The sequence below is a fragment of the Anastrepha obliqua genome, chromosome 4 (assembly GCF_027943255.1).
Source record: "Anastrepha obliqua isolate idAnaObli1 chromosome 4, idAnaObli1_1.0, whole genome shotgun sequence".
NCBI classification, from domain to species: Eukaryota; Metazoa; Arthropoda; class Insecta; order Diptera; family Tephritidae; genus Anastrepha; species Anastrepha obliqua.
This window is the reverse complement of record NC_072895.1, coordinates 69,029,483-69,043,528: the sequence shown is the minus strand read 5'-3', so window position 1 is coordinate 69,043,528 and position 14,046 is coordinate 69,029,483. Positions and strand designations below refer to the sequence as shown.

Below are 14,046 nucleotides of genomic sequence, written 5' to 3'. Positions count from 1 at the left end.
CATTTCGATTTAGACGCCATGTTGGACCATCACGCCATTGGACCATCGGGTAGTTAGTCAAAGTAGAATTGCACGAATCAAGTTTATACGCATACACAACAAATTTGGACCCACTTAAAAACGCAAAAAAAAACTTTATTTCTGAAAGATCAATGGGAAAACTTTAACAATAAAGCTTCATAACAAGTAAGACGAAAACTATCCAAATTCTTATATCTATGTCTTTTGAGGTAGATTTAAGAACATATAAATTTTATTCGCAGCCATATAATTTTTTATAGACTGGTTCCACGGTTATCTTTTTATGTTCTTCTTAGGCTTAAATTAATGGAAAATATGAATTTTAAGAAACCCACAGAAACAGGGAAAATCGTTATCAATATTGTTCGTAAAGTTCGTAGCTTATTTTACCTCCAATACTGAAGGCTGGTTTAACTGCAGTGACATTTTTTAAACTGAGTTAAGGCCTGTACAAAATTAGGCATTCAAACTTAGGTTAACTGTAAAACTAGCTCTGAAAACCTGGTCCTACGTCCATACGAAATTTTATATTGATAGCCCGAAGCAAGCAGATGACATTTCAAATCATAAGTTCATAGATTCATAAATCATAGTTTCATAAAGAGAATTTGAGTATTATAATGTTAAAGTTTGCCCAATAAACATTTTTCAGCATTACTGGTATAATTGTATCATGACATAGTAACAGCTCTGCAACAATGGACAAGAAACAATTGTCAGAAGCACATGCAACCCTGTAGAGGACATCTCTATTTTTATTTTTGAATCAGACCAGTATGACCCGATTTACACGAGGAGACATCTGGAAGGGAGACACTGGAAATTCTCTTTTGAAGTTTCATTCGCGTTCACACGGGCAAAAATGTTTCCGCGACATTTTGACATTTAACACTTTAGCATCGTCTGGTTCGAATGTATTCTAGCACGCGCTTACATGTAAAGCAGAGAGCGTTCGACAACAGTTTCTTAAATATATGAATGAAAAATGCAAACTGGTTAAATAATTTGTTGTTTTTTTATTGAAATATATTTATAAATTCTTATACTTGAATAAAAAAAATTAAATTAAAAATACTTCATATGTAAATAATTAACTTAAAATTAACTTGAGTAACTAGAAATGCGAGGAAAATTAGAATTCAACATAAACATGCCCCATAATATATTTTAAATTATACCTACTTTACTAGCAAAAATAATCGTGCATTTCCCAAGCAGTGTTCGGATGTTTGTCATCTTTGTTATCTTCCGTTTGGTTGAAAACCAACACATAACTCAGAACCTTCTCCCAAAAAATAAGAAAACGAATGAAGCAACTGTCAAAAATTGGAAAGATTGGAAATACGAATAAGAAGAGCAAAGCGTGTCGCCGAGTACGGGAGACAAAATCCCTTCTCTCTTCCCCGACCGTCCTTCGCCCCCGAACAAAATGTTTCCCTTCCAGATGTCTCCTCGTGTAAATCGGGTCTATGAGCTAAGATTATTTAAGTGGATCACAACGCAACAAGTCTAGAATATAGAATAAATTGTGCACATATACATATGCACGTGTATAGGTTTGTACACAATGCTTTGTTTATTTTCTCTACTGACGTCACTCGATTGTCAAATTCACCAAAAATGTGTTCTACATCTTGACATGTAAATATACTTGTTGTGAAGTCTCCTTCTATGGACTTGCCTTGTCACTCACTTTCAAAAATGACAGAATACAAGGTTGCGCCATCCGAATTCGTTGCGACGTCATCTCTTCAACAAGAAGAAAATAAGTGAAAGCAATGGAAACTACCGGTTTTCGGTTTCTTTCCTTTATCATAATCATAAAATTTTAGTTTTGACTAATAATACTTTCACATATGCATTAATCACCTATAAATCCACCAAATTAATCTACCCGTTCACATATAGCAGATTACCTGCAAAATTGACAATCAGCTGTCAATACTACTTTGAGAGGTTTTTTCGTCATAGAAATTATTTTGGTGGAATATTCGGTGTATTTAGTTTCTTTAATTATTATTAACGATATGAAGAAAATACAAAGAGAAAGAACAGCTAATTTAATTGCGCAATTGACAGCTAATAATAAACAGTTGGAGGAAATCCATATGCGACGTTTACTGAGGTTGCAAAAAATTATGCAGCAATGCGCATGGGATATTCTATATTACATTTTATAATAAGTAATAAGAGGACAAAACGTTTATGGACACACACTTTTTTCTGTAAAATGAATCCATAATTAATATTTAACAAAAATTTTATTAGAATTATGTTTACAGACCTATTTTCTTTGCCGGCATCCATTTCATTTAGTTTTTATTTTGATGTTTCTCCTTACATTCGTAATAATATTTATTGATAACACAGAAAACACAGGGTTGTATGTCAAAAAGTATCGTCATTATCTAGGATTATTTTATAATCTCAGATTTTGGCAGAAAAATTTTGTATGGGAAATCGTGCTTTTTAATTACGGATCTTGAGTTAAGCGCGAAAAAGTAGATCATCTACTTATATGTGAACGTATTATAACTTGTTTATTAAATAAAATAAAATTATTTTGAGTAATATATATATACAGTCGACTCTCGTTAATTCGAAATCCGAGGGGCTCTTAAAATATTACGAATTATCGAGTGTTTGAATTATTAAATGGTTCGAAATTTTTGAGAAAAATAAATAAAACCTCGAATTATCAAGTGTTTTTATTTAACTGCTAATGTTTTACATATTCATAATGTGATTTAATTCATCTTTGAAATTAACTCATTTATACGGGTTTGCTTCGAAGCACATTGCTGCTGCTCAGATTTTTCAATTATTTTTTTAAGGAGAAAAAGTGCCTGATATGCTGTTTCGTCAGTTTCGTTTTGTAGAAAAGGGGATTCTGCTGTTTCCGTGGCGCCGCAATCTGATGACGGATTCCGGCGCCACGGAAACAGCAGTATTGCCCGTACATTAAACCGAAAAAAAATCTGCATTTGCAGGTTCATATTCATTTGAATTTTCCCAATTTAAACGCGGCAATATTAAAAAAAAGGACTGGCGTACATTGGGATGTTTCATTTTAATTCCCTTCTGCTTGATAAAATATCGCAAATGAAAAGTTATATAACATATTATATACATTTCTTCGATACTGACAGGTACTAAATCCCAAAAATATCGCTATAAAAATATCGATCAAATAATATTTGTATAGAATAGCGAAAGTATCGATTTGGTATCGTATCGTATCGAATTTCGCATTCCTAATTGCGTGAATATTTTCTATTTCTGTAATTTTCACAGTATAATTCACTCTTTTTAAATATTATAACTGTATGTGTATAAAGGGAATTTTAAGTTTACAAGCATTTAAAATAAGCAGTTGGTTTACTTTTATTACTTTTGTATGAGCTGGGACACTACAACGGCTATCTTATTAAGCGAAGTGCAGTAGCGTATTTTTCTTTTGGCTGGTACGCAATGAACATTTTTTTGTTTAAAACATTTATTTTATATGTGTATGTTCCCTCAGTAGACAATGGCAAACCTCTTATTTTTACCATTGTTACCATGAAAAAGTTGCTCATAAATAAAGTATTTGTCGGTCGGAGGCGCATAAACTGTAGGCTCCGCTATTTGTGGAACAACATCAAGACGTTCACCACAAATAGCAAGAGGAGCTTGGCCAAACAAACAAAGAGATGTACGCGCTTATTATATACACATTTATAATATGTGTTGGCCGCCGTAGTTGATTAGGTTGGTACCTGGCTACAGTTCGGAAGTGCACAGGTTCGAATCTCCGTTCACCAAATGGTAGAAAAAGTGTCTAACAGCGGTCGCTCTGGCAGACATTGGCAAACCTCCGAGCGTATTTCTGCCATGAAAAAGCTCCTCATAAAAAATCATTTGCCGTTCGGAGGCGGCTTGAAACTATGGTCTCTCTATTTGTGGAGAAACATCAAGACTCACACCACAAATAGAAGGATGAGCTCGGCTAAACACCCAATAAAGGGTATAAGAGAAAATTATATATTAATTTCATAAAGCACACGCTTAAATGATAACAATTAAGTTTAAGTAATTAATTACATTACGTAAGTTTCAATCGCATGAATTAATGGTTGCAAATTCATAGTTTAAATTCTTAGACGATTCTCTATAAATATGTAGGTCTAGAACAAGTACCATTAAGCTATTGAAAACCCAGAAATTGTACTCGACGGAGTTAATTACCCCGAGTTGAAAATATGGGGCGATATTAAAGGCCAAAGAGCGAATACTAATTTTCTGCTAAGTGTCCTTTGACTGCATTTAAAAAAAACCTCATCAACCAAGTCCAACTTTTCATACGTTATCCACGTTTTTTTTCGCGTAGAGACGATAAAACCAAAAATTTAAAACAGTATAAAAAAATACATATATTGCATATTATGCATATAGAATTAAATATACAATTTTGTCTTCCTACAAACATGAATGTTGCTCATCTTACTTTTTACTTGGTTAATTATTTTTGACATTTAAAACTCTCCCATTTTTTACTTGCATAACAAATTATATGAATTTAAGCAGCGTAATTAAGTCTACAAATACCTTTTTTGGTTTTCGGTGGCTTAACAGGTCTTATTCTAGACCTGTTACGAGTCTCTATGGCTAGCACGATTTTACAATAGCATGAAATGCAAAAATCTTGCCCTTGAAAGTGTAATAGTGGAAGAGTACATTGCCCGCCACAAGCTCAAAATAAAATAATAACAAAACAATATACATGGGTTTCGGTTGAATTTTGTTATGCTATCGCATGGAATGTAACCCGTGCACCGTGCAAAGGTTTTGCAGGACTAATAGCGCTTCCTATTCTCTTAGCAATGTTACATTTATTTCATACTCTGCCAGGATTGTCTGATTTTTGTGATCTTTTCTAAGCTTATTCATTGTGTCGCGTGTGCTTTTTAGAGCACTATTAGAGTGAAAAATTTTTTACCGTATACAAAATCTGAGGTGAGCGACGTTAATCTGATTTTAACTAATCTGCTAACGTTAAAATAGTTATGCGAAGATTTAAAATGTTAAAAAATGTGTTAGTAAATCGTTCTCTTTTCTTATATCCAATATATAATTTGCGGAGTATGAAATATGCAACACTTTCGCGGTGCGCTTTTTTAGCATGTTTCGAGTAAATAAAACACTGTAAGGAAATCCCCTATTGGTTCTGTTCACGTCAAAGTTGCGCACTATTTCTATGTTAACTTTTTTTACTTAAATTTTTCACTATAGATTTTATAAAATTCTTCTAATTTGTTTATTGTATGGGAACATGCTTGTAAACATCTGGTTTTCTTACTAGTAGATGTAAGCAAACATTAATTTCATCATAAGAAAATCTACTTAAACTAAAATGTCAAAAATATTGAAATCTTTTTTTTTCTTAAAGAAATCAAATAACGTCAGTAGAAATTCAGAGATTATCACAAAGCAGTTCGTTGCTTCGAAATTTTTGGAGGCATGTCGTCTGGAGGAGCAGGGTCCTCGGCAACTGGCGCACCAGCCAACGACTTTTTTGGCTGGGATTTGCTATACAAGACAATTGAAAAAAATGTCGCGAAGAAATCCGATGTGTTGGTAGCATTAGTACACTTCTTGCTTGTGAAACAATATAAGATGCAATGTGTTGGCATTGGTGAGGATGTAAGTAATTTACAATTGGATATTAACATAAGTATACAAATCTAATTTTACATTTATATTAATACAAGAAAACTATATCGCCTGAAGATGTTGGTTCTGAATTATTACCCGACGGTTGGAACGAAAGAGGCATTAGATATGCTTTGCGCTATTTGCACAATGGTCGATTGTATCTTTTAATAGGACACAATACAGAAGATTTTACAACTTTCAATTTGCTTGATGTAAAAGACAACAAGGTGACCAATATAACTTTAAGCCCCCAGGAATGGGTTAAACAACTCAAAGGACCGCTAAACACACTGATGCCTGAGGCGTCGCTGATATTAAATCGTTACCGTAAAGAATTCATTGATCCGGTAACTAAAAACATAAAAACACGTTTTTCTTCTAATTTATCTAATGCATTGGCTTGTACAGGTGTTCACAGGCAATACGCGGGAAGTTACTACACAAACAAGTGTAAATCAGGATTCACGTTCCTCAAATTTCCGAGACCCACTTACAATTGGCGGACCAATGAGACCAATGGCGTAAGTAAGAAATGTTATGATTTTCATTAAACAACTTGAATTGCCCAGATGTGGAAAAAATATGCTTTAATACCCTCGCATTGATATCGATGTTGTTGTAGTAGCATAAAACTTCCGCATAAATGTTTCGTGAATGCTGCTGGAGCGATAGTGCTTGGCCGGATCGTAAATTCGATAACGAAGTGCCTATTGTCGTAGAACCGATTACCATGTTATTCAAACCCATCATAACTTACCGTTGTTGATTCAGTTTCAAATAAAATAACTGAGTATACATGAAAGCACATGTTTACTTGTGTGTGTGTGTACATCTCTCGAATCAAGCTTTAAAGTTTAAACTTTAAGTTCGGAATGAAGCAAAATAATTAAATTCAAAGCTTTACCTTCCAAGATAAATAATAATGCGACTTTTAATTTCAGCAGTGATTTTTTGCGTTAAAATAAGTGTGAATTAAAGAATAGCTTGTAAGCTTTTTATAACTTTACAAAATACAACAATCTTTAGCATTCTAGGGTTAATTGCATGGGAGCGTTCGTTTCATCATAGTATAAACACATCGATGACGACGCTTCACGACGAAATGACGGGAAAATTTCCTTGTCGACAAAAGTCGTCTTAAAGCCAGCTTCTTACATATTTTCAAATCGGCAGTGACAAACAACTTGTTCATAGTGATATATTGTGGTGTAAAAAGAAAAAATATTATATAAATCAATTTGCTTAAAGAGCACAATTTTTGTATGCTTTTTTGTTTGATTAAATAACGGTCGATTTGTAAGTGTAGCTCTACATCTGCTCATGGACGCCGGCCAAATTAGAACGAGACTTAAAATTTTGTGCGGTCGTTTAAATAATTGCGTTCATAAAAACATATTTGACAGATGCTGCGTGTCGTCAGCTGTCGGCGATGTGTTTATGCTGTTATTGTACGATCTTACAGAGCAACAAACAGTTTGCATAAGTATTTAGCCTCGTCATATTTAATTGCTTTGTTAGTCTCAAGTGCGATCAGTAACAACATTGACATGAAATTTCATCTCGTAATTTTGCTTGGCTGCTTTTTAACGTTTGCAGAGTGCGAATAAAGTTTATATCTATAAATACTAAACCATTCATAAATTTCTAATTTGCTATTTTGTATTTTTTGTTGCAGTTCTTTTCCCATGGAGCCGCGCCCTTTTGGGTTTCCAGACGTTGGACGCGGGGACTTAGATCCTTTGGGTCGTGGTGGCCCTGGTAATCTCTTTCCGATGCCTTCGCGACCCAGTTTTAGTTCCGGTTTAAATCCGCGATTCGATCCCGTTGGACCAAACGGACATTTTGTGCGAGCAGATCCGAATCCAGATCATCTAGCACCTCCAAATTTTGGCTTTGATTATTATATGTAAAACGAAAGAGAAAGATGGAGAGAAAAGAAAACATTAATACATTTATGATTTAGTTGGATAATAATTATAATGACTGCGCCACGGCTATTTGATCGCTGGTTAGACTCATTTACTTGGTAGACGCAAATTATAATTAAAACTCGTTTTTATCTGGATTACATAAAGGAGATGGAAGGAAATGGCGATAACAAGTGTTTTCAACGTTTCTAACTGATACACAGACTGATAGTAAGAATTAACTTCACCTTAAACGTTGCTAGAGTGAGTCTTAATCATCGATTAAATTGTCCAATATCAATGTAGAAAAAACTAAAATTTTGCGTTGGAAGGCTTTATTATTACCTTTCCGAGAGCAAATTCGGTTTATTATTTGAAATTAATCGCAGAAATCGAAGAAATAAATTCTATTTATTATTCAATAAAATAGCTTGGTTTAAAAACAACTGAAGGATAATTATTTAGTTTGTTATGAAATAAGAATTTTTAATAATTGTAGAATAGAATGTATTTGTACGTTGCTAATCAACTGAATGAAGTGGTGGACCTAAAGTTTTTGAATTATATACATACTAGCTAGTACTGAATATAACAAAATATATGCATATTGAATATACTAAAATTGAAAGATTTATGATATTTAAATGAAAAAGAGTATAAAACACACGAACAAAGTGGTAAAACAAAAAATTCCAGCACCTTAATCATTTGCTTCTAAAAGTCAAAGTATAACTTAGTAATTTGAAGTATTCACATCTTTTTAAGTCAATTCTGGAAAAATTAGTTTTAACTATACAGCTAAAGCACTTTCTTTAACCGAACATTTTGTTCACCTCAAAGCCAATTTAAATTTGAAATTTGTTCGCATTTGCTTGAACTACATTTTCATTCACACGGCCCTTTATCACTGGAAAAAATAAGTTTGTATATATGTTACTATACTTTCTTCTTCTTCTTGACTGGGGCGACAATCGCTTAAGTGATTTTGGCCGAGTTTAACAAAGCGCTCCAGTCGTTTCTTTCTGTTGTTGTTGTTGTAGCAGCATAAATACTCCCCATACTTACATACGGTGAATGCTGTTGGAGTGACAGTCCTTGGCCGGATATAAATCCGGGTCGTTTCGGTAACGTAGAACCGACTGTCGTGAAAACGGTCGTTTCTTTCTCGTACGGCATGGTACACTATACAGGGCTATTTTACTGGGGCAGCAGCTCTTGGTACGGAAAAACCCGAGTTATTCTGGTAATGTAGAACCGGCTGCCATGGGAATGTGCTTACCGGTGCTAGTTGTACACACCAAGTGAAGCCAAGTCCTTCTCCACTGAATACTTTTGAGCTCCTTTCAGAGGAGGAGCGTTTGCATCCATTCGGACGGCATGACCCAGCCAACGAAGCTGCTAGATCTTTATTCGCTGCACTTTTTCTATGTAGTCAGAAAGTTCATACAGCTCATTGTTCCATCGCCTACGATACTCGACGTCGCCAACGTGCAAAGGTTCAAAAATCTTCAGCAGAATCTCGTTTTCAAACACTCCAATAGATGTCTAATCCGATATTGTCATTGTCCAAGATTTCGCGCACGCGATAGGACTGGCATGATGAGAGCCCTATAAAGTGTTTCTTTTTTTTGTTCGTTGACAAGAGAGATTCTCCGTTGGATTTCCAGGCTGACATTATTATCGGAGATTTTTCACTCTCGTGTGAGCAAGCTCTGGTTCACCGTAACGTCCCTGTCGACCGCGACGATGCACAACGACAAGGTGGATATCACCTTCAACGGTTGAACTTCGTCGGATCCGAAGAGATGCGCGAGCTATTTTAGCCGGAAATTCATTCTGCATCCTCCGGTCGACAGATCCAAATGTAGTGCCACTAGACGGCTGCTCAAAATGACATGCAACAGTGCGCCACTAACTTTCTCCATCGATGAGGTTCAGGGGGCCATCAACCATATGAAACCATCCACAGCTATTGGCCCTGATGGACTAAACATGCTGATGTTGAAAAAGCTGGGTCCATTGGGAGTAGAATACCTGACAAGTGGAAATTAGGTGGAAAGTGGTCCCACTACTGAAACCTGGGAAACCCGTCAGCCAAGGGGAGTCCTATCGTCCGATAATTTTCCTTTCCCCAGTAGTGAAAGATCTTGAAGCCCTTCTACTCTCATTCTTTACGAAACATCTGACTCCAGCATGGCTTCCGAAGAGTGGATAGCACCACTCAAAACTCCACCACCCAATAGAGGGAGTATCCCTGGTCTCCTACGTCGACGACTGCACGATAATGGCGTTGGGCAATGACATTGATAGCCTGTGCTCCATGGTAAACGACTACGTTACCTGCCTTTCTCGCTTCTTCAATGCGAGGAACTTACAACTTTGCCCACTAAATCCACGGCGACCCTCTTCACCACCTGGACAAAGGAGGTCAAGCTGCAACTTAAGGTGAAAGTCGATCACACACCAATTCCGACGGTAAACAACCCAAGAATATTGGGAGTTACCTTTAACAGCTTCTCAGTGCATACAACCGCTATTGCAACTAAAGTATAGAATCGCAACAAGGTTCTCAAGTCGCTTGTCGGCAGCACTTGGGGCAAAGACAAAGAGATGTTCCTGTCGACTTTCAAGGCAATAGGCCAACCGGTTCTAAATTATGCTGCGCCTGCCTGGTCGCCTGGAATCAGTGATATGCAGTGGACGAAGCCAGAGACCTGCCAAAACACTCCCATAAGGACCGCGACAGGATGTCTTATGATGTCCCCGATACAACACCTACACGAGGAGGCCAATATGATACCTGTGAAGGAGCATAACGAACTGCTCAGCAAGCAGTTTCTGCTAGGGTGTTAACGTAGGTCTCACCCATGCAGACACCTGCTTGAGCCTGAGCCACCTCCCAAGCATGTCAGGGGGCACTTCATCAATTACGCGGACGAGATCCAGGACAAAACAGACCGGCAGCTACTGGATCGGGCAGTGTAAAGACAAACAACGACATTCATCGGGAGGCCCTTACCACCTTCTTAAGCTCCCGACCCCCGAATGCCGTCATCGGAGTCCAACCACCACCCATCACCGACGAAAAGCTCCAACTTCCCCGAGAGTCCCACGTAACCTTGGCACAACTACGTTCTGGATGTTGTAGCAGGTTAAACTACTACTTATCCAGAATCGACCCCGACATACCAAACACATGTCCGGCATGTGCAGGCATTCCGCACGACACTAACCACCTCTTCACATGCCCCATCAAACCCACTCATCTAATACCCCTCTCCCTCTGGACCCAACCTGTCGAAACAGCTAGTTTCCTGGGCCTACCCCTAGATGAGCTAGACGACGGTGACTACACTACACTGACAGGGCAAAGTTACTGCTAGAACAACAACAACAACAACATCTATTTCAGAGAACTTTTAAGAGTATTTTGAAAGAAATCACAACAAAATGGGTGGAGGTTTAGCTGGACTACGAGGGCACATACACCTCTATTCACAATAATAGCGGGGTGTTGCGCTGATTTTTCAGAATTTATTTTGTTGACAGTGTTAAGCATTTTCTTCTATTTAATGAATGACCAAAATTCAATGGGCTATAAAACTGTATACTCGGAATTTTCCTAAGAGTTCTGATTATAAAGTTTGAAGTTTTGATAAAAATTTGCTTATTTTTTTTTAGTTTTTCACAAAGTTTGAAATTTTAAGTTTTGTATATCTCTTTTGTTGTAGTATAAACTATATTTTTAAACACAGGTGCGACCTTTTCGAGACTTTCTTTATAAAATGTATAGGTGTACATAAGGTGGTTACACTTCGGAAGTGCACGGATTCGAATCTTCGTGCATGAACATCAAATAAGAGAGAACGGCTAATAGCTGTCGCCACTCGGCAGGCGAGTGTATTTCTGCCATGAAAAAGTTTCCCTTAAAAACTATCTGCCGTTCGGATTCGGTTTAAAACTTAGGTCCCTCAATTTGTGGAAAAATATCAGACGAATACCATAGATTCGAGGAGCTCGGCCAAACACTCAATAAAGGGTGTAAGCACCAATTATATGTACGAGTATATACTATATAAAGCCGTAAAAATGTATATGGCTGCAGTTTCGATAAGAAAAAGTATTCAAGACATGGTCTTTTTTATGTGTACCGGACATATGCTCTGATTATTCGAATTAAAAAACATATTTTGCAACTACTGGAATGGAATGTGTTTATACTTATGTATGTATATTCACAGGCATATGTACTCGTATAAGCAGATATAATGGTGTACATATTCATTTCCAGATGTGTATTAGTATACAGATGTGGAAAAATATTTAAGAACGGTTCCTAAATCTCACTTATTCTATTCTGCAACAAAATCACAAGAAATTAGATAATATGTATAAATTTAACACTTTGTTAGGCTACTGAAGTCCTTAAACCCAATGAATTTGAAACCCTATTTGGAATTCGAGTGATCGATGTGGAACCATTAGTTTTTGAAGTATTGTAACACATTTGATGGCACTCTAATAACTTTCAATGCGATAAATTGGCCCAATACCCTTTTGATGAGAGGAACATGACGTCGCATGCTGTTCATTTGCACCGACATAAAAGCTTCTTACTGGGGTAAGGAAATTTTGTCATGTCGGCAGCACTCTTCCTAAGATTCTATTGTGACGAATGGGTAATCATCCGGAAAATATGAATGCCAGTTTCTCGTGCTTCATTTCGCTTTGGAACATTTCCTATAGGTTTATATGTATGTATAGAACGTACGTATGTATATATGTACGTATGGTAAAAAATATTGGTTTTGAAATATTTAGTTGTATTGTAGGACAATCCGAACTTTTAAAGCCCTAACACCGCTTTGCGTAGAGTGGGTGCACAATTTGTTATTTTGGCCATTAGTAAATCATTTCAGCTAAAGAAAATAAATTCAAGAATATCGAAGAGATGTTGTTCTTGTAGCAGCATAGCCCATATTCATATGTACGGCGAACGGCGCTAGAGTGACAAGTCCTTGGCCGGATATAAAACTGGGTTCTTCCGGTAACGTAAAACCGACTGTCGTGTGAATGATACTGAAGAAATCTTTATTTTTACTTGCTCACCCACTAAAATACGAAAAAAAGATAAAATTTTCAAAATTATTGCCCAAATGTTACTTCTACTAAAATTTCAAGGCTGACACATCAAAAGAAAAAAGCTACTGCGTGAACTTTAATTTAAGTTATCTTAGCAAATTGCATGCCAGGTCATAGAACATATAAGTGCATATCAGATGAACTTGCTAGAAAAGGTAGGTAGGTAGGTAAGATGGCAAGAGTACCCCAGGTACACTATAAGTAGCACTTACGTGCCGTTTTGATACCATAATGTGGACCACTACCTGTGATAGGATTTAGGGAGGAGATAAACCGTCTACAGCCATCCAGTGCTGTTGATGTAGCGGAGGAGAGAAAAGGGATCTAGGCTGGAGAATTTCATCAAGTCATCCCCAAAGGGGACGCTGAGGAATCTCAAGCGCCTAGCCGCCAGAGCCGGACATTTGCAGAGAAAGTGTTCCACAGTCTCTTTCTCTGCAGGATCCCCACAGCTTCTGCAATGGGGGTTGTACGGAATTCCAAGCTTCTCCGCATGAGTGCCGATCACCCAGTGACCCGTGATCACCGCAATGAGTTTGGAAATTGAATGGCGGGGGGTTCCCATCACCTTAAGCGTTCTGTTTATATCGTATTGAGGCCACAGTGCTTTTGAAATGGCACACGATGAGACAGACCTCCATCTGTACAACCCAAACTATTCAATCGCATAAAGCGTGGATACCCATGCCCCTAGCCACTTGTAAATTACTGATACGAGTAGACAGAGAAACAATTAAAATAGTACCTAAATACAATACCAAATGGTAAAATCTAACAAAATTAAGCAAAAGTAGTCGTTCAAAAAGCCTGCTAAACTCAACAGAGAGAATACAAGAACATTGATAGGCGTTGTTGTTGTTGTTGTTGTAGCAGCATAAACATTCTCCATATTTACCTACGGGGATTGCTGCTGGAGTGACAGTCCTTGGCCGGATATAAATCCGGGCCGTTTCGGTAACGTTGAACCGACTGTGGTGGAAACGATAGGCGTATTAACCGGTCACTGTCTAGACCGTGCTAGAGGGCTGGGAGTTCCATATATGATTATTGTAGACGCTGCTATAATACAGAAGAGGAGGAAACTATTAGACCCCCCTTTGTGAGCGTGAAGGATTAGCTAGAAGAAGACTTTACACGCTTGGTAGTGCATTTTTAACAGATGTAGCGGATACAGTGCATCTTAAACTAATGAATGGCTCATTTAAAAAAGCCACAGGATGGCTTAAAAGGGATCCCATACTGTAAGAAAAAGTACCAGTGGTATCATAATGGACCTACGACA

At 37.2% G+C, this 14,046-nt stretch overlaps 1 protein-coding gene across 3 annotated transcripts; it reads left to right on the top strand.

Annotated features, from left to right (window-relative positions):
• The first annotated feature begins 72 nt into the window (after nt 1–72).
• LOC129244806 (proteasome inhibitor PI31 subunit-like) lies at nt 73–8,244 on the top strand. Of its 3 annotated transcripts, none has more exons than XM_054882658.1 (5): nt 73–186; nt 5,450–5,703; nt 5,772–6,062; nt 6,124–6,236; nt 7,391–8,244. In XM_054882658.1, exons 2-5 carry the CDS (start codon nt 5,521–5,523, stop codon nt 7,623–7,625), a joined length of 822 nt encoding a protein of 273 aa, XP_054738633.1. In that variant the 5' UTR covers nt 73–186; nt 5,450–5,520; the 3' UTR covers nt 7,626–8,244. The 3 variants fall into 3 exon arrangements, with proteins under 3 accessions (XP_054738633.1, XP_054738634.1, XP_054738632.1); XM_054882659.1 differs by lacking the exon at nt 73–186 and adding an exon at nt 3,264–3,485 and having other exon boundaries at nt 5,470–5,703; XM_054882657.1 differs by lacking the exon at nt 73–186 and adding an exon at nt 3,265–3,485.
• Nucleotides 8,245–14,046: the final 5,802 nt, after the last annotated feature.

Bases quoted from the DNA above. Each gene is read 5' to 3' on its own strand.
- LOC129244806 (XM_054882658.1), top strand. From the start codon at position 5,521: ATGTCGTCTGGAGGAGCAGGGTCCTCGGCAACTGGCGCACCAGCCAAC. The intron at 6,063-6,123 runs GTAACTAAAAAC...TGGCTTGTACAG, and splicing joins GTAAAGAATTCATTGATCCG to GTGTTCACAGGCAATACGCG. The intron at 6,237-7,390 runs GTAAGTAAGAAA...TTTTTGTTGCAG, and splicing joins GGACCAATGAGACCAATGGC to TTCTTTTCCCATGGAGCCGC.